The following is a 20747-nucleotide window of genomic DNA, read 5'->3' on the forward strand; positions in this document are numbered from 1 at the left end:
CTTAATGAAACCAAACGTTTTTGATTGCATCATCGAATCGAAGATTCCAGCTTCTAGAAGTTTGCTTTGATCCATAAATGGATTGTTGCAACTTACACACCTTTCCAGCAAGCTTTGGATCGACAAATCCTCAAGTTGTGTCATGTACACATCCTCGAGTCGATTCCGTTAAGAAATGTGATTTTGACATCCATCTGCCAGATCTAATAATCATAGTAAGCAGCAATAGCAAGCATGATCCGAATAGACTTGAGCATCGCAACTGGTGAAAAGGTTTCATCATAGTCTATACCATGAATCTGCTTGAATCCTTTAACCACTAATCTACCTTTATAGGTATGCATATTTCCATCCATGTCAGTCTTCACCTTGAAGACCCACTTACACCCAATGGGTTTGATCCCTTCTGGTGGATCAACCAAAGTCCATACTTGGTTAGTGTACATGGATTCCATTTCGGATCTCATGACCTCTAGCCATTTCTCAGAAGCTAGACCCTATACAGCTTCCTGATAAGATGTAGGCTCATCAAGACCAATAAGCATTACATCACCGTTATCAGACAAGTGAAATAATTATCTCTCAGGTTGACGATGGGTCCTATCAGATCTATGTAGAGTTTGTGCTACTTGAACATGTAGTTGCTCCGTAACTTCTTGTGGTGTAACAAAATCCTGATCCACAACATCTTGTGGTACCTGTTCAATTTCCATCAAGGTTTCGGTGCTAATTGTGTATCTTGAACTTCTTCAAGATCGACTTCACTCCCACTAGTTTTTCTAGAAATAAATTCCCTTTCTAGAAACACACTAGTTCTGGCAACAAACACCTTGCCATGTGTGAGATTATAGAAGTAATATCCCTTTGTTTCCTTGGGATATCCTATAAAATAGCACTTGTTCAATTTGAGTCCTAGTTTATCTGAGACTAGTCGTCGAACGTAAGCCTCACAATCCCAAATCTTCATAAAAAATATCTTGGGACTCTTCCCTATCCATATCACATTTGGTGTCTTTATGACAGCCTTAGATGGAACTCGGTTAAGTGTGAAAGCAGCAGTCTCTAGAGCATGTCCCCAGAAGGAAATAGGAAGATCTGTATGACTCATCATCGATTATACCACATCTAATAAAGTACGATTCCTCCTTTCTGATACACCATTCCATAGTGGTGTTCCAAGTGGAGTGAGTTGAGATATGATCCCACACTCAACAATATGGTCATGAAACTCTTGACTAAGGTATTCCCCACCTCGATCTAATCGAAGCATCTTAATACTCTTACCAAGTTGATTTTTATACTTCATTCTTGAATTCTTTGAACTTTTCAAAGAATTCTGGCTTGTGTCTCATCAGAAACACATAGCCATATTCACTGAAATTATCAGTAAAAGTAATGAAGTAATGTTAGCCTCCTCTAGCTGCTACTCTAAAAGGGTCACATACATCAGTATGTATGAGTCCTAAAAGATCATTAGCCCTTTCATAGTGTCCACTGAATGGAGTCTTTGTCATCTTGTCTCGAAGACAAGATTTGCATGTCTCATATGATTTAAAATCAAATGAGTCCAAAATCCATCCTTATGGAGTTGGGATATGCAACTCTCATTTTGTGAACTAAGCGAGAATGCCAGAGATATATTTGATTCAAATCATTAGACTTGAACCATTTGGTATTTATGTCATAGATTGGGTTGCCAAAGTCTAGAATATAGAGTACATAAACAGGATGTGCACTACAATAGAACATTTCATTGAAATAAATGGAACAACATTTGTCCTTTATTACAAATGAAAAACCTTTCTTGTCCAAACAAGAAATAGAGATAATGTTCTTGGTCAAGGTAGACACATAGTAGCACTCTTTAAGTTCTAAAACAAGTCCAGTAGGCAAAGATAAGGAATAAGTTCCTACAGCGACAACAGCAACTCTTGCACCATTGCCTACTCGTAGGTCCACTTCGCCCTTTGTCAACACTCTACTATTTCTCAGCCCCTACACATTCGTACAAATGTGAGACACACATCCGGTATCTAATATCCATGAAGAAGAAATAGATAGATTGATTTTTATAACATATATACATGAGGCAGAAGTCTCACTTCTCTTCCTTTTTCAGTTCCTCTAGGTATACCTTACAGGTCCTCTTCCAGTGTTCGGTCTCACCACAGTGGAAGCAGGTTCTTTCCTTAGCAACGCCACCTTTGGGTTTCAGTGCATGAGTCTTGTCATTTCTTTTGGCTTGGGTCTTACCCTTACCTTTAGGCTTCCACTTGCCTTTGCCCTTAGACACCATCAAAATGGTACTAGGCTTTTCCTTCTTAAGGTTGAGTTCAACAGTTCTCAACATGCTCAACATCTTAGGCAGCGGTTTATCAATTTCATTCATGTTGCATTTCATGACAAATTGACTATAGCTATTGGGCAATGATTGCAAGATAAGATCAGTGGCCAATTCTTGGCCTAGTGGGAATCTCAACCTTTGTAGATTCTCCACATTCCCGATCATTTTGAGAACATATGGCCCTACGGGACTTCCGTCTTGCATTTTGCATTGAAATAGTGCTTTAGAGATTTCAAATCTCTCATGCCTTGCTTGTCCTTGATATAGTTTTCTAAGGTGTTCAACCATATCATAAGTATCCATGTTCTCATGTTGCTTCTGAAGCTTAGAGTTCATGGTGGCGAGCATAAGGCATTATACATCTAATGCATCGTCTTGATGCTTGTAAGCATCCCTATCAGCTCTAGTGGCAGTAGAAGGGTGTTGGAGGATCGGTGGCCGGCTTGAAGGGGGGTTGGATAGCTAGGCCACCCCCAAGTCGATTTCTTCTCTACAATACGTTAGTTTGCGCAAGCGGAAATATAGAAACTAAAACAATGAAACACAAACGAGAATACAAACGCTAACACGCTCGATGTAACGTGGTTCGGAGATTGCTTGCTCCTACTCCACGACGTGTCCTTGAGGTGGACGAGCCCTTGATCCTTTGGTGGATCAGTCCCCGGCAATCTCCGGCTAAAGCTTCTCCTTCTCGGTGGAGCAAACCTCTCACAAAGTTCTCTTCCTCTTTACAAGATGAAACTTAGGGCTAGAAGGAAGAGAGTTGGCTTGGAAGCTTTGGGCAAGATTCAGAAGGTTTACAATGAGTATCAGTAACCCCTTCAATGCCCCAAAGCTCCCCTTAAGTAAGAGGAAAGAGTTGATCACCAATCAACTCAAACCCTGACACCAGTCGACTGGTCCATGCACCAGTCGACTGGTGCTAGCCGTTAGGCAATGCCAACGGCTCTCTTTAGAGCCCGTTTTCTGCCAACGGTCATGTACCAGTCGACTGGTCTTAGGACCAGTCGATTGGTCCCCTTAGTCGACAAGGACAGAATGCTTCTGTGCATTCTGTGAACCTGGATCAGTCGACTGGTCCCATGACCAGTCGACTGGTCCCAGTACATTCACTCCTCTCATCCTTTCCGAAGTCGCCTTTGAAGTCCTCTTCCTCGGCCTTCGTCCCTCAGATGCACCCAAGCCCGCGGCTCCTCTCCGTGCCATCCTTCACGCTGCCTTGAAGTCCACTTCCTTCGGCTCCACTCCATTGCTCCTCGTCCGCGCGGTCCCTCGGATGTCTTCCACACCATCCTTCACCAACTCAACGATCCGAGCCCTTGGATGAGCTTCCCGAACTTGGTCACACCAAGTCCTTATGTGTTCCACCAAGTCCTGCATGACTCAAACACATATCAAATACATATGAAAGCCTAACTTAAACTCTTTGACACACACATCAAAACCTAGGTCGATTGCACCAACAAAGGGGGCACTTTAGGAATAGGCTGCTCTAGGACGTACAGTTTTCTTTCTCTCTTGAGAACTATTCTTATGTTTCTATACCAGTCTAGAAATTAGATCCATTGAGCTTATTCTTATCAAGGACAGATCGTAGAGATAGTATCTTCTACTTACTAGACGACATGGTGGTCTACAACAATAAAATGCAGAGAAGTATCATACTCAGATCATTTAATTAGGCCTTTAATTAAATGATTCTCCCTCTGAATTCTAAAGCTTGATAGAATCAAGTTGCTACTAGCTCTAAGCTTAAAAGCAAAGACATTCTAGTGAGACAAGATCCATATTATACTTTATCTTGAGTTAGCTTTGGCTAATCGCCTAAGACTTGTATAAATTAGGTAGACAACGTTTACCAATTACATCCTATGTAACTCTTGTATCCTTAGATGAACAACACTATTTGTTCGTTTTCCCATCTTATAAAATCCATATTATAATTCATCTTGAGTTAGCTTTGGCTAATCGCCCAAGACTAGTATAATATGATTTACATCTTATGGGATATGCCTTTAAGTTCTCAATCCAATTGAGATAACTTAATTAAGTCATACCCAAAGGTCGGTAGTTGGACATCACAATTGTCCTATCACACTCTACCAAGATAAAACGAGCCACTTTGCTTTGGCAAACCTGACTACAGATGATCGAGGTAGTAATGAGTACCAAACTCTGGTAGACATATGTAAATGACATAATTACGATAGCTACACATGCATCACATACATCATGGCATATATCAACATATACACAAGTTTAAACGTGACAAGGTTATGACTCCCATAAACTACGATCTTCTCAAGCCAATGAGAAGAGCGATAAGTCAACCTAGGTCTAAGCCGCTTCTCCAAGCGCTTCCTTGGTTGTCGTGTGTTGTTGTCCTTCCTTTTCACCCGTCTTCCAGAAGACTAACTCTTTCTAATTTTGTACATTACAAAATCTAAAGAAACTTAAGTTACATTCGAGTGTAATCTAATTACAACAAGAATAAAAGGGATGAAGACACGACACGCAGGCCGTATTATGAATTACAACATTACACACATCCAATCACATTGGGGTTAAAGGGTCATAACCATGCACCATGTCATATCTATTCATAATATTTTATGACATAAAATTTACTATGATTTCAACAAACAAATTATGAGCCGCAACGCCACGGCAGCGCCCCCGAAGTAAAATTTATTTTGCATACTCATTTTATGAGTTGCTGCTTTACCCGAGACCTTACTACCCATTATACCAACTATGTTTTGTTCTAAACAAAACACCTCTAGCTGAGACCTTGTTGGTCACACACCAACTTCGTTTTGTTCCAAACAAAACAACTCTAGTCGAGACCTTGTTGGTCACACACCAACTTTCGGTCAAGAGTCAAGATTTGACTGAGTCACAAAATCTAGCCAAGACTCATAGTCTGGCCGAGATTCACTCTCTTGGCCGAAACCTTATGTGGCCGAAACTCATAAGAGTTTGCAAATCATAGTAAATCCTATCATACAATTTCTATATCATATATAAAAATTCTAAAACTTAGCATAGGCCTTTCGCAAGTGGCTCTGATACCACTGTTGGGATCTAGCGCGCCAGAAGATGCAGAAACGCAGCGGAAAAATACTAGATCCACTTATCCAGCGGATCCATGCGAAAGGGAAGAAACAATTTCTATTAAACTAATCTATGCTAAGCTACATGATAGGATTATACCTTTATTGCGTGCCCTTCGCAATCTCGCAGCAACATTTTCTTTGGATCTAGATCTTAGCGCGTTCAAGTGTCCGCGCCTCTATGATATCCACACGAACATATCCTTCGTTCGTCCCACGAACGAAGCCTTCGGAGAAGAACCATCTTCTTGTGCTAGCAAGAAGTATGGTTCGGCCATGGAAGAAAATTTGGTCATGGAAGAAGGAGGAAGAAGGAGGAGGAAGATCAAGAGACACTCATCTCATCTAATGAAAAATCTCACCAAAAACCTATTTATATTCATCCAATGAATATGAAGGGTTTTTGTCTCTTTGTATTCCTCTTAATGGATTGGATTTATTATATTGGATTAACCATTAATCCAATAACCAAATAAGTCTAACCCATTGAGTGTAACCTATCAATCCAATTTGTCTAATTCGGATTGAACTCAATCTAATGAGTGAGTTCATTTGAGTCTAACTTAATTAGTAACCAAAAGGTCTAATCATCTAATGATTAGCTCTTAGGGCTAATTACTAACAGAATGATCGACCATTGATGGCCGACGACTATCATTAATCCTTGGACATTGAATGATCATTACTTTGTGTTTAATGCTGATGAAGGATGATGCTCCTATATAAAGAGAGACCATGGTCGAGAGCAGATAACGCACAAAATGCAAAAGCAAAAGAATCTCCATCCACCTTTATTCCCCAAAACTTTCTCTCCACTGTGCATTTTCACTCAGTGGTTTGCCCGTAATAGCAATCGGATACTTTCTCAGTTCGCCACGAACAACCAATGTTTTGGTTGTGTCCGTGGTTTTACCGTTATATCCTGGGAAATTGACGACCCGAGAAAACTTCAAAGTATAGTTGGAGGTGGGGCAAATCTGTTTTAAGGAAATTATGTCCATCGCAAGCCTTCGAATCGTCAATCGCTCGGTCGGTCTACACTCAGCCGCTCGGCCGCTTTGAACTCGGCCACATTACCGCTTGATTCCACTACTGCTTGCCCGCTCTGCACTCGGTCGCTCTGTAGTCTACACTGAGCACTTGGCAAAAACCAGCTCCCGTTGGTAACCTGAGATTATCTGCTCAGGTTATCTTGATAGATAAGTTGAATTTAATTTTGTGTAATTTTAATTTGGCTAATTTTCTAAAAATTATTGGTAAAATCGACACGGTTTCAAATCTTGGAAACAACCTCTTGCAAAAAGTAGGGTAAGATTGTGTACAATGGATCCTTCCTCGGGATTCCGCATAGCGGGAGTTTCATGAACGGTGTTGTCTTTTTTTTTTATTTTCTAAAATCTCCAAGAGATTGTCTAACATTTATATGAGGAAAAAAATACACATATAAATTCATTGTGTTATTAAAAATCATTATATATACATATTTTAGTGATATTTTTAGTTATATTTCAGATTATGGGTGTCTGTTCGACACAACTAAGGATAAGTAAAAATTTAATAAAATTAAATTAACTGAATTGGATCGATCAAATTTAAAAATTTAGTTCAATTAATTTAACTTTTATTTTTTTAAATCAAATTAATTTTAATTAATTCGATTTAATTTTAATTTTAAAATTCATAATTCTATTCCTCTAAGGATAGTAGTTAGATTTTTATTTAAAAATATAATTGATTAAATAAAATATATAATTTAATTAAATTATTTTTATTTTAAAATTTTGATTTTTCAGTTATTTTAATAAAAAATGAATTAACTAATATTTAATCTTTAATCGGTTTGATTTATTTAATTTGTAAAATAAAAATTGGGTCCGTATGAAAAAATTTCAATGGGTTCGGTTTCTGATTTATTTAACCGAATACTTTTAGCCCTAGACACAACTGGACACAACGTGACACATAAATACCGCGACTCTGATCGCCTGAAACAACATTTGGCGCATCGGGGCGCGAGTAGATCGTTTCCCTTCCTCCACCTGCCTCCTTCCAGATCCATCTCACGCTTTTCGTTTCGAGTTCACTCCGCTCTTGCATCGCCGCCTCCGCACTAGATCTACTCGCCGGTGGTTTCCTATGCAGAAATGGTAGGGTTTACGGTTAATTCGACGAGGTCTTGTGTCCTCTGTTGATTCTTTTGTTTCCTGTTTTTTTTTTCCCTGCGATTTTTACCATAAATTAAATTATTAGCGAATAGAAAAAAAAAGGGTTGAGATGACAGCTTAGGAAATTTATTGGATCATTGGAAATGTATTGATCGGGACAGTCAATTGACTTCTAATGTTCCAAATATGTCGTTTGTGTGTGTAATGCTTCTGTCTAGGGATTTCCGTAACCAAACTACTTAGTTTAATATGTTTAGATCAGTTGTTTGCCAATATCTGCTAATTACTCAAATTTACTTACAACCGGTTTGTAACTAGGCACCAGTTCATTCAAACATCTGATTTTCATGTTTTTGTGACATATCTCATGCATTTGATGATCATTTTATGGTACAAAGTAATTGTTCATATTGCATTGAAAGTCTGTACTTATTTTTCTTGTGTTTGGTATTGTGTGCCTATCATCCTTGGTATCAGATCATCCTTAGAGGACATTTCTAATAGCCCTCTTTTTTATGGTCTTTTGACATAGGGATGCCTAACTGTTTGAGATAACAAGTAGGTGGCCCTTATTTACTCTATTGTAGTTACAGTTAAGTAAGCAAAAAATTGTATATATAACTCATCCTTTTCTTGTTTTTCATACTTGTTTTTTTAGTTTCTCTGGAATTGTATATCTCAGTTACCTTTAGGAAGATTGAGAAAAATGTCTGATCTGACTAACTTACCGCATTTAGTTATTCTATAAATAATTTGGATTTTCAGCTTCTCTAGTCTGACACTATTTGCTATTGTTTGTATCACAATTGCTAGTTATTCTGATTGTGAATTTATCATTTTGGATGCAGTCTCATCTTGGTGCTGTTTCTCCGAAATTTAAAAAGAAACAAGCTAGATCATCACAGAAGTTAACTACCAAACTCCACAGTTCTTTGGAAGACCCCAACACAAATGATTCGGAGGATGATCTACCTGTAGATAATGCTTCAAAGCAATTGGTGCTTCATAATGAGGCTTCTAGTAATCATGGACAAGGTGCTACTGATCTTATTGAAAGTTATCCTAGATCCTCTCAGAGTTCTGTCGCCTCATCAGCATCAAATCATTCTTCTAGAGTCGTGCCGTATGTAGGACACTTCACAGTCCAGTGTTCTGAATGCCTCAAGTGGAGACTTATTCCGACAAAGGAGAAGTATGAAGAAATACGAGAAAAAATCTCAGAAGTCCCTTTCTTATGCACCCGAGCTCGTGAATGGCGCCCTGATATCTCCTGTGATGATCCAGCTGATATTTACCAAGACGGGAGTAAGCTTTGGGCAATAGATAAGCCTGACATCTCTCAAGCTCCTCCTGGATGGGAAAGGTTGCTTAGGATCCGGGGTGAAGGAGGCTCTAGGTTCGCTGACATGTATGTTTTCTTTTTCACATTCCGTCATAATTTCACAGTTATTGGCTTAGCATTATGAAATTATATATATATATATATATATATATATATATATATATAGTTTCTCTAACTTATCTCTTCTAGATGGTAGCCTGTGATGTACCGACACCAAATTTGAATGTGCATTTAATCGGGAAGGCTGGGACCTATATCTAATTATGTATGAAGAGATATTCTAGAATTGCAAAAGCAGGTTGAGTTTCAATTCCTAGTTGATTTAAAGATGATCATTGGAGGAAAGACATGTTATAGATAAACGTAAAGGATTGGAAGCAGTTTCCAAGGTTTAAAATTTTGTTCACGAGCTAAAGTTTCAGTCTTTAGTTAGAAAGAAACAGTACTGATGCCATGTCAGCATGCTGGCCAATGGTGCCGATGGCACTCATCAGGACTGTGAAACGAAGGAGGAGGTTGTGACTAGCTGAGGACCCAATAATAATGGCCTGTGCACCACCGCTCGCGAGTCGAAGTGTTCCACGTATCAATCAGTGAGTGAAATGATAAGTTGCCTGTGCCTACTACCACACGACAAAATTTAAAACCTTGATCTTTACCAACCCTGTAGCAGGTACCTTCTTAAAGATGAATATGTGTACCTGAAGCTAAAAGCATTAACTCACTGAAGTCAGTTGAGCTGATTTGTTTAGAAACTTGTCAAAATTTATTGTTATGGTACTTGTTTTCCACTTAATACTGTTGGAATGTTCTTCAACTTTCATGGCCACATTTGTGAGTCTTCTCATTGTCTCACCGAGTTAGTTTGAGCATTACAAACACAACTTAGCCATCTAAATTTGCGGACACTACTTTTTTTCTTTAATCTTATAGTTCTGATTTTTCTCTGTTCTGTAATAGCTGAACCTGAAAAGTTGATTTAATAAGATCAACCACTCAAGTCTGCTTCTGTACGTGGGAAACCCTGATTCAAGGGAAAAATTTATGATTTGACACAAGCAAAGCAAACATTATAGGCTTGATATTTCATTCTTTTTTTTTTTTTTGTTTAAGAATTAACTTCTCAATTCTCTTGGCTGTTTTTTTAGATATTATGTTACACCATCAGGAAAGAAGCTTCGCTCAATGGTTGAGGTGGAACGGTATGTCTCTTTTTACCCTACAGCACAATACTACACTCTTTGGCTTCCAATCTGGGCTTTCATAGTATGCTCTAGAGTTTACTTGCTTTTTCAAAATACACTCCACAGTTTTGGGATGTCAAAATGCCCCAAGAGTGTTATTTTTCTTTTTAATTTTATTTTACCTCCTAGTTAGAAGAGGAGTCTTGGCTTAATGGTAAAGTTGTTGTCGTATGATCCCGAGATCACGGGTTTGAGTCGCGGAAATAACCTCTTGCAATGTAGGATAACGCTGTGTACAATAGATCCAATGTAGTCCGACTCTTCCACATGATCCCGCATTGCCGGGAGCTTCGTGCACCGGACTATCCTTGATTTTACCTCCTAGCCACTAACACTGTTTTTGAATGACGACAAAAAATAATGACATGATAGGTGAAATGAATACACATGTTTACTGCATCATCCTTTCGCTAAGTAGCCTAATGGTATTAGTGTTTTAGGGGCAAAATGACAAGAATTTTCAGACTTTTGGGGACTTTTTGATAATCATAAAACTCTGATAGAGCATTTTGAAAAACAAGTAAACCATGGACGATAAACTGAAATTTCTCCATGAACTCAAAAAGGTTTCGTTATTTTTTTCTTTCGAAAATGAATATGCACGAAAGTTATCCACATTCTTTGGTGTTCATCCACAAAACTTATATGGCGTGCCATTTCTTGTAGGTACCTACAGGCACAACCAGAGCATGCCAGAGATGGTGTGAATATTTCTCAATTCTCGTTTTTGATCCCTCGACCTCTGCAGGACAACTATGTTAGGAAGCCCTCTGCTACTCGAAATATGAATAAACCCACACCTCTTGAGCCTTATGAAGGCAAGTGATTTCATACATTTCTAGATGCTGAAAAGCCTCTTTTGCAAAAGCTTAATTATAACAAAGGTGCTCTCACGCAGACCAGCCGAAACAAAACTAAAATCCTGCAGATCCTTCAACCTGTGACTCTATAAACAGCAAAAACAGAAAAAAGATTCCAGCAAGAAGACGGTTCGAGTTACTTTGAAGCCCTTGTTTCTGATGCTCAGCGAACTAGATGTTTTGGTATGAATCTTCTGTTAATTTTGATTTTTGGTCTATATGTGCCTATGAGCACAGGATGCTTGTTAATATTGCAATGCGCAAATGTTGGTCTCTAGGGTAAGCCTCTTTTTTTTTGTCATGGGCCAAACATTTAATAGATGTAAATGGCAGTAAGATCATTGCAATTGCTGCTAGTGTTCTTAATGCAATCTGTTTGACTTTTAGTTGGAAAATATGATATTAGGTTAAGTCTATTCACCACGTCTTTATTTATTTATTTATTAACCTTCTAATCTCAATTTAATTTGGGTTAAGATTAGGTTATGTAATGTTTAGAGTGTTGTTTATTGTCTTTTTGTTCTTAAAATTGTCAAAGCAGGTTCACCAGATCTGATAGCAACTCTAGTTTCAGAAAATCTGAAGGCGGCTACTTGTAATATTTGAGTGCTGCATCTTATAGCAGTATTCTGAAAATTGGATTTTGGCTTTATAGAATCGGTTTACTTTTAAATTTTAGGTTGGATAAATTTGCTTCATTGGGCAGCCTGATGCATGAACTTTCCGCTGGTGGGAGAATTCGGGGAGGGACGGAGGGTAGTCCTCCGGTGTGAGATTTTGGGGAGGGTTGGATTATTGAGTTTATTGTACGCAATTTTATGTTGAATTTGTGTTTCAAAGCCCATGGTAATAATTTTACCATTGCGCCAATCTCCAGAACAAATTTGCTTCATTTCTTTAGAAAAAAATTATAAATGATACAAATAGTGAGCGAATTAGATTTAATGACTTGTTTTGTTGATGTATGTGTAGAAGAGGGGTTTAATAAATTTACTCAAATATGAATAAGACACTGTTAATGATCCTGATGAACTTCAATTGCCTAAAACAATTGCATTTTTCGTCTACAATGATTAGGAACTAAAAAATTCATTGCATTAATTAAATGATAGATTTTTTATTTTGCTCTTAGAGAGTGATTTGAACCAGTTGATTGGTGGATCAATTGGCCTCAATGATTGGGGGTAAGCGACTCAATTTGGGCAAGCGGTTCAACACTTGGCTAGAGTTGAGTTGCAATCCAATAGTGGCAAGAACAATTCTCTCATCCCAATGCCTCCATCAACTTATTTTCAGGCAAATAAAGAAGAGGTAAATGACTAACAATTACTAGACTATCAATTTAAGGTGGTATTAGAGATGTCAGAGGCATTATTTTGGACTATCAAAAGACTGAAGAAAAGTACACACCAGAAGTAAACAAACCATATAATAAAAAAAACCCAAGATCCAAAAGTCAGAAATTTGGCAGGCAGATGAGATAATGCAGTTTTTTTCCCTTTGTATAAAGTCAAAAATGAGAGTATGAAGTATAGGAGTATTGAGCCCTTTTCCTTACTACTGATGATAATTGAAACAATTTCTGATTCCCGTGGACAACAATAATCTCTCTAGCAATTGGTATGAAGCTTTAGAGCTAGTGATGTTAGATGCAACTGGTTAAAGAAAGAGGGAAATTAATCAGCAACTACCGAGCTCTTTGTGTTTTTTCTCCTTGTAAATCGATTCGTGAATCCACAACAGTGGCTTCTGAGAGGGATTTGATAGGAAGGAAGTGCGTGTGCGTAGAGGCGGAACTTTAGTAGGCGACTGAACTTCTAAGAGGCAGAACTTTAGTAGGAGACTGAACGTCAACGGGCGTCTGAACTTTCAAACTATCAAGCACATTTCTCACTTCATTGGCTAGCTCGATTACATAGTCGTCTTCATGACCTGACATATCGAAGAATATATGTATAAGTATCTTGTTTTCCCACATTGTCTTGCATAGGGCTTAATGGAGAAATAAGATTTCATGATGTTAGATGTTGATTTAAGTGAGTCTAAAACATTTCCCTGTTCTTATTAATAGCAGTCACAAATGAGTTATGAAAAGTGATTACCAATTGTATTTTTTATCAGATCGGGTTTCTATCGTGTAAACATGATTAAAGAAATCGACAAGTGCATGTTTATGGTGAAATGAGGATGAATAAAATTAAGCAAACAACTAACTTCGCGATGATTTATTACCTATGTTCGACATTGCTTTCTCTAGCAAAAAGAGATAATCCCTGTTGTTTCCACAAGGCCCATTGGCCGTAGCTATTTGACTGAAGAAAACAAGTTGAAATGGTGTCAAAAAGGGTAATACAAATAATTGCCAAGGTAACAACAATGTAGGGAATCTTATCTCACCTTGCCATTTCATCCAATGGAGCTGGACCCAAATAATATTTATTGGCTTCCTTGTCCATTGTCGATATAAATCTGAAAAATTGCACCATAATTTGTCAATTTCAGAGCTTTATATGACCACGAGTTAGGTCGCTTAAGAATCTTACACTAAGACTCCTGTTAAAGCTGGTTCCGAAGTCTCTCCTTCCTGAAGATTAAAAAACAAAAGGCAGGATTAGAAGAAAAAAAAGAGGAGTTTTCAAAAGAAAATAAGCTAAAGAAATAGAAGACTAAGCTTACTCTGTAAAAGTCCAAGTGAGTTTGGATATCATATTCGCATTCTCTTCTCTCCAAATACTGAAAAGCAAGGCAAAAGCTCAGAAGATCCAACAAAACAAGGTGATGAAACTTCAAAAGAAATGAAAGTGTAAATCAACCTTCATTGCTGCTATTTCCTTTTCCAGGCCTCCTCTGACACAATAAGCAGCACCCCACTGAAATAGAATCAATCATTAGATGAAAGGAGATGAACTGGAGACCTAATTTGCCAAACAAGAACTGCAAAGAGTCCACTTACGCAAATGGCTCCTTCCGTGGGTTCCAAAGTGCAGGTTCTCGCAGGATTCTCCGGTGTGCCTCTGTGGTCGATGCAAGCTGGAACAAGACAGGCCAAAGTCAGAACCTCGTCTCCAGATCATGGCGATGGGAATTGGAAGGGGGAAAATTCGGCTAGAACCATACCTAGGTTAAAAACACGCTTGTAATCCTTGATGAAACCTATTATCTTCTCATCAAACTCGAATCCCGGGTTCCAAATCAGAGACCCGTAGCCGAAAACCCAGAGCACCATCTTCGAATCCCTGCATTTCATTTCCACAAAAATCGAAGTTACTTTCCGAGATCTTCCCCACTTTTCTCCCGCATTTGTAATTTTGATCTCCTATCTAACTCCAACTCTCCAAGCATCATCTGATGGCAGATCTTCCTCGAGCAACTGACTTCTCGATTACAAAACTCGATCGAAAACATCAAAAGGGGCGAAAATGAACTCACCGAAAAGGGGGATCTGATTCGAGGAGGGATTCAAGCGAATCGAGCAGGGGGCTGGCGGAGCAGAGATTCCTCCTCCTCCTCCACCACCTCCACCACCACCAATCGGCGAACCAAAGAGCAACCTCAGCCAATGCAGGGCAGAATGGAGATGGATCGAGAGCTTTGACGGAGGGTTTGCGTGGGAAACTAGAGACGGAGATTAGCACCTTTTTAAAACCGCAGGTTGCAAACTGAAATTACAATATAGTCCTCAATCGTAGCTATTTCCATGGAATATTACAGGGGCATTTATGCACTTTCAGTTTCCTGATACGATACAATGAACCTGGACGGTTCGCCCGCGTCGATTCTCGTGCTTTGACCCAGATTTTTTTAATAATTTGTTTCATTGAAATTCAGAAAAAATAAAGTATCAAATCACGTGGAGCTGCACTTGGCCGGGATGCCGACCAGGTTCATACCGCGTTCGCCGAGATCCGCGCACAAAATGACGGTGAGACTTCGGCGTCCACCCAAATCTTTTGCCAAATCTTCGTCGCGCCATAAAGAAATGGTGGGGCCCATAGGGAATTCCAAGCGGTAGTTGTCACAGTTGAGAATTAGTTGTGGACGGCATACCCCCAAATAAAGATTATGTTTACTTCCGTGGAAAGAAGAGGAGAAAAAAATTAAAGAAACACAAATGAAAAGAACATGTTTACTTCCGTGGAAAGAAGAGGATACTAATGGCTTGTATGTTTGGAAGGACAGATTCAAACTTTTCAAAAGGTTTTTCACGCATAAAAATTTTCACTGCTTATTAATGAAAAAGGATGAATTATTTATTTTTCCGTTATTTATGTTAGTATTCTGACATAGTTTTGATGTGGTCAACTGAATTAAGTTAAATTCTGTGTGTATTTGATGTCTTGTGTTTAAGTGTGCAGAAATTTAGGAACACAGGAAGTCGAGCGAAAGACGCAACTAGCTAGAAGAACGGTACGGGAGAGAATCGACAAGCTCGATGCGTCCGAGGGACGAGGTGCTCTGGAAGAGTACTCTAGCAGATGAGAAAGAAGCGTGTGACGTTTCCCAAGGACGAAAAGCCGGAGCAGAAACTTGCTTGAGGAGAAGGCCCAGGGGCGGATCCAGAATTTTAAATTTGGGGGGGCCGCATGCTAAGTGACAAAAATAATTATCGTCAGAAATTTGTACACCCTTGAACGACCTCCGAATTCTCAATTTATGACTGAAATCGAGATTAAAATTTACCTAAAATCACCGTCCTAGGTTACCGTGGTTGACAAGACAACAATAGCGAACAAGCTCAAATGTAGTTCCGACACGAAACAAGGGCCAACAGCCCTTCTCAAGTTGCGATATTACTTCAAGATTTTGGTATCAAACTACCAATAGAAAATTTAGGTTGCGGACTTTCTAAATATATATGTAATCAATTTTGAATTCTGACGATCAACGATGCTACAATTGACAATGAAAGCAACAACAATGATTTTGAAGTGAATTGGAAAAGATCGAGATGTCTAGCCATAGGAGAGAAAATGCCTATATCATAAATTAGAAAAGATTTCTATATAGTAATAAACTAATAATATTATTACTAATAATATTTGTATATAATTAATGATCAGTAGTTTCCTTTTGTTAAATTTAATTTTTTTTTTCAACATAATTCCTATCAGGTAAATTAAAAAACACCCAAAAGAAATATTTTTCTCTTAAATTATATAGCATATTTAATAAGTATATCATTATTATATTAAAATATATTAAAAAGGAAGATTAATTTCATCATCTTGTACTCCTTCACCATTCTAATTATATCGGTATAATATATATATATATATATATATATATCCTAGTATATATAATATAACCATGCACATATAGGGAGGATTTACATGGAGACTTGGGGGGGTCGTGGCCCCCCCAAGTCCCCTTGTAAATCCGCCACTGAGAAGGCCGGAAGATGGGTCCAGGTGAGCCCAATTCTGGATGGACGAAAACACCCAAGCGATCAAAACAGCGAAAAAGCAAATGGAGTGTTGTGGAACTGTTGGAGGCACCATCAACATGTGGAGCTGCTAGAGGCACCCTCAACAGCATTAAAGGCGCCCTCGCGCCTTTTTGGTGGAAGGCGTTTTCAATCCCCTGAAGATAGAGATTATCTTCACATGGATAAAACTTGTCACGCTAGAGGCGCCTTCAAGCCTATTGAACGCACATTCCAGTCTCGGATAGAATTTTCCAATGGCTATAAAAAGACTAGGGGTGGCAATTCGATTCGGGTTCGGGTTGACAGGTTCGGGTTGGCAGGTTGGCGGGTTGGCAAATGACAACCTGAACCCGACCTGATTATTATTTCGAGTCAAAATATTCAACCTGAACCTGATCTGTTTATTTGCACTTGACCCGAACCCGACCCGAACCCGACCCGAACCCGACCCGTTTGACCCGTTTAACCCGCTTGACCCGTTTAACCCGTTTAACTCGTTCGACCTGTTTGACCCGTTTAACCTGTTTGACCCGTTTGACCCGAATATGACCTGAAATCATTAAATAAAATTTGTATATTTAATTAAAAATTAAAAATAACATTTATCTACACAAATTGAAAATTCATATCATAAATGATAAGTCATAGCAACATTGCAATCAATAGCATAACATATCTATATGTTTAGGGTTTTTAACTTTTTTAAATTTGTAATTTTAGTTTAAATTTGTAATTTTAGTTTAAATTTATAATTATTTATAAACGGGTTCGCGGGTTGTAATCGGGTCATTCAGGTTGACCCGAACCCGACCTGTTTATTAATTGGGTCAAATGGGTCGATCCGATTTCGACCCGAACCCGAAACTACCCAACCCTAACCTGATTTTTTCGTGTTCGGTTCGAGTCGTGTTTTCGTGTCGGGTCAAAAATTGCCACCCCTAAAAAAGACCCCTATAGTTACGAAATATTCAACAACTTAAGTATTCATTTCCTAATAACTTTCTAAGCATTTAACAAGTGTAAGAGGCTTCTCCGTCTTCACCGAAGGAGATCTTTAGTGCTTTCTTTTGTCTTAAATTAACAACCACCTAAGTTGTAACCAAGTAACTTTCTTTGTCTCTTTATTTTATTAGTTGTTAAATTGCTTTAAGTTAATTGTGTTACTAATCTTGTTTGAAAGATCGAGAAAGGTCCATTTTAAATTTACAAGCAATTCACCCATCCCTTTTTGCCAACCGTACGGATCCTAATAAGTGGTATCAGAGTCAGGTTCGCTTCAGAAGGACTAACCACCATCTGAAACAAAAGAAATGGTCGAATCCAGCATCTTCCCATCGAAATTTGAGGGAGACTTCGCAACGTGGAAGAAGCGCATGAAGGTATTATTCAAAACCGACTTCGAAATTCTATTAATTATAAAATACGGTTTTGTAGCACTTACAGATCAGCACAGACCCAAGAAAGAAGACCGCATGGATGAAGAAGGAGCAAACCGACTTCGTGGCTAATGGAAAAAGTATAGTTCAATCTGTTTAACGTTCTTTCGCCCTAGGAGGTCAGCCGGATCAGAAGCTACGACTTCACCAAAGATCTCTGGGAGAAATTCTTGGAGTTTCACGAAGATACTTCAAAAGCCAAACTGGCAAAGAGAGACATCCTTCGAAGCCAACTAACGAACCTCCGGATGAACAAGGGAGAGAAGGTAGCCCAACTCCATGCAAGGATCAAAGACATGATCACACAGCTCAACAACCTCGAAGAAAAAGTAACAAATCATGACTCCTTAAGGTACACACTTAATATTTTCCCAAGAACTCAAGTGTGGTCAGTCTTAGTAGATGCTTCCTATATCTCTAAGGACCTAGAGGTATGTACTCTTAAAGGTCTATTTTCAACTCTTGAACTTCACGAGACCCGTTGTGTAAATTCTCAAGAATTAGAAAAATCTAACAACATTGCTCTAAATGCCAAGGACGAATCAGACGTCGACACCTCCTTGGACGATGATGAAACAACTTATATGGTAAGAAAATTTAAAAAAAATTTAGAACTAATAAGTTCAATCAAGTGTAGGCAAAGAAAAGAAAAACAAGGAAGATAAGATGCTATAACTGTAATGAAGAGGGACATATCAAGGAGTAGTACCCAAAGATGAAGAAGAAGGACAATAAGAAGGGACCAAGTACAACAAAGTACAAAACCTTGAGAGTGACTTGAGATGAGTCGTCATCAGAATCTAATCTAGAGGAGTACGCTGGACTTGCACTGATGACAAGTCACCAGGAGGAGAAGAGCATAGATGAAGGGGGAGGCTCCTAAGAAGAAAGCTGCAGCGAGGAAGAAAAAACAGACTTCAGAGCGGATCTGGTAAGTGAGGTATGTTTACTACCCATGACTAGGGGTGTAAATGAGCCAAGCCGTTCGTGAGCTATTCGAAGCTCGATTCGATAAAAGCTCGTTTGAGCTCATTTAATGAGACTCGTTAAGATAAACAAACCAAGCTCAAACTTCACAATATTCGGCTCGTTAGCTCGTGAACATGTTCGTTAAGCTCATGAATCAACTTTTAAATAAAAAAATAATAATTTTGATATTGAATTTATAGATTTTACATTCTACTTATGAAAAACATAAACAAATATATTAAATTTATTTATTAGAATAAAATTATAAATTTTAATAAGAATATTATAATTTTTAAAAAATATATAATTTAGTTTTTAATGAATATTTAAATTTATAATTTATATTTGTTAAGTTTGTTTAGGCTCGATAAAAGCTCGAATAAGCTCGTGAACCATGAATATATTCGTTAAATAAAGTTCAAGCTTGGCACGATTATAAACGAGCCAAACTCAAACATCCAAGAGTTCGGCTCGGCTAAACTTAGCTCGATTACACGCCTACCCGTGACCAGTTATATTCAGGTATTAAATCTATGACTAGATCATTATATAACCTAAAATCTAAAAATAATAATTTTAAAAAAGAAGCTCTTGAATTGAAAACAATCTTAGCAAAAACTTGCTCTTTAAAAATGTATTATAAGTTAAAGGAAGAAAATGAAAAATTGAAGGACCAAATTTAAAAATCTAGAAATTATGTCTGTCTTAATCAAAATCCCTGGAAAAATTATAGAAGTCTAAATTGGTATCTTAAATATCATAAGGGATAAATTAGAAAAATATCACAAAAATATATTCCAAAGAAATTTTTTATTAACCCTATAAGTAAAAAATTTATTTTGGGTCCCAAAATCTTTTTTAGAATAAATAAAGCATTATGCATGTTTAGAAATATTAATTTGCAAAACCAAGTTCGTATGTTTACTGTTAATAATTATTTCTGAGTTTTTTTTGTTACTAGAATAAAAAATCTCTTAGTATTAATTTTTCCATAATTTTTCTTCAAATAAAATAGTTTTTTCTTCGGATAAGTATTTTGAAAAACCTAAGTTTTTAGAAAATTACGGCTATATTTTGAATACATAAAAAAATCAACCTGATTTTTGGACTAATAAAATTATTTATAAAATAATTATTTCTGAAAAGAATCATAACTAGTCAAAACATTTTTTCATATAATTTTTCTGTTATAAATTTTTATCCAAATTTTTTTTACTGATAGAATCATTGAATTTCTATTCAAAAATATATTTTTATAAATTTTTTATAAATAATAAATTTTCTATAAATTATTTACCGAAAACTTTATTTTTAAATTAAAAAATCTTGAAGCTTTATTTTTGAAAATTTTAATTTTTCTTTAACGGTACATTCTTTTATCAATACTTGCAAAATATTTGAGAATTTATTTTCATGATTTTTTAAAATTTAACTTGCAAAACCTATCTTTTTTTGCAAAATAATTTGTTTATACTAAAACACTTGTAAATTTTTCGTGAAAATTTTTCTATTGAACCTTAAGATAAATTTTAAAAATTCAAACTCATTTTTTTTTGCAAATGTGGTTATTAAATTGTGGGAATTCAAATTTTTTTTATAAATATTGAAATATGCTTCCTTACTCTTAGAAAAGTTTCAAATTCTTTATCTAACTTTACTTTTCTCAACTTTATTTTTGATGTGATCAAATGGAGAGAATGAGAGTTGAGAGTTTAAGTCTAGGAGAAATTATATTTGTACTTTTGTAGCTTACAAAAGTTATAATTTTCACTGTGATTTTAACCACTTTTCCCTAACTCTAACTCGGGTTTATGCATATTAAAAAAGGAGAGATTGTTAGCACCCCGAA

The 20747-nt window shown here is 37.3% G+C and overlaps 2 protein-coding genes across 2 annotated transcripts; one reads left to right on the forward strand and one right to left on the reverse strand.

Annotated features, from left to right (window-relative positions):
- The first annotated feature begins 7402 nt into the window (after positions 1 to 7402).
- LOC122009308 (methyl-CpG-binding domain-containing protein 2-like) lies at positions 7403 to 11484 on the forward strand. Its single transcript, XM_042565417.1, has 5 exons — positions 7403 to 7604; positions 8471 to 9030; positions 10113 to 10166; positions 10875 to 11026; positions 11107 to 11484. Exons 1-5 carry the CDS (start codon positions 7602 to 7604, stop codon positions 11124 to 11126), a joined length of 789 nt encoding a protein of 262 aa, XP_042421351.1. The 5' UTR covers positions 7403 to 7601; the 3' UTR covers positions 11127 to 11484.
- Positions 11485 to 12544: 1060 nt separating this feature from the next.
- Positions 12545 to 14696, reverse strand: LOC122009310 (gamma-glutamylcyclotransferase 2-2-like). Its single transcript, XM_042565418.1, has 9 exons — positions 14498 to 14696; positions 14186 to 14304; positions 14022 to 14098; positions 13882 to 13938; positions 13745 to 13801; positions 13612 to 13652; positions 13466 to 13537; positions 13301 to 13380; positions 12545 to 13000 (listed from the first exon to the last, which is right to left on the reverse strand). Exons 2-9 carry the CDS (start codon positions 14292 to 14294, stop codon positions 12867 to 12869), a joined length of 627 nt encoding a protein of 208 aa, XP_042421352.1. The 5' UTR covers positions 14295 to 14304; positions 14498 to 14696; the 3' UTR covers positions 12545 to 12866.
- Between the last annotated feature and the right edge of the window lie 6051 nt (positions 14697 to 20747).

This window comes from Zingiber officinale, chromosome 8A (assembly GCF_018446385.1).
Source record: "Zingiber officinale cultivar Zhangliang chromosome 8A, Zo_v1.1, whole genome shotgun sequence".
Classification (NCBI taxonomy): domain Eukaryota; kingdom Viridiplantae; phylum Streptophyta; class Magnoliopsida; order Zingiberales; family Zingiberaceae; genus Zingiber; species Zingiber officinale.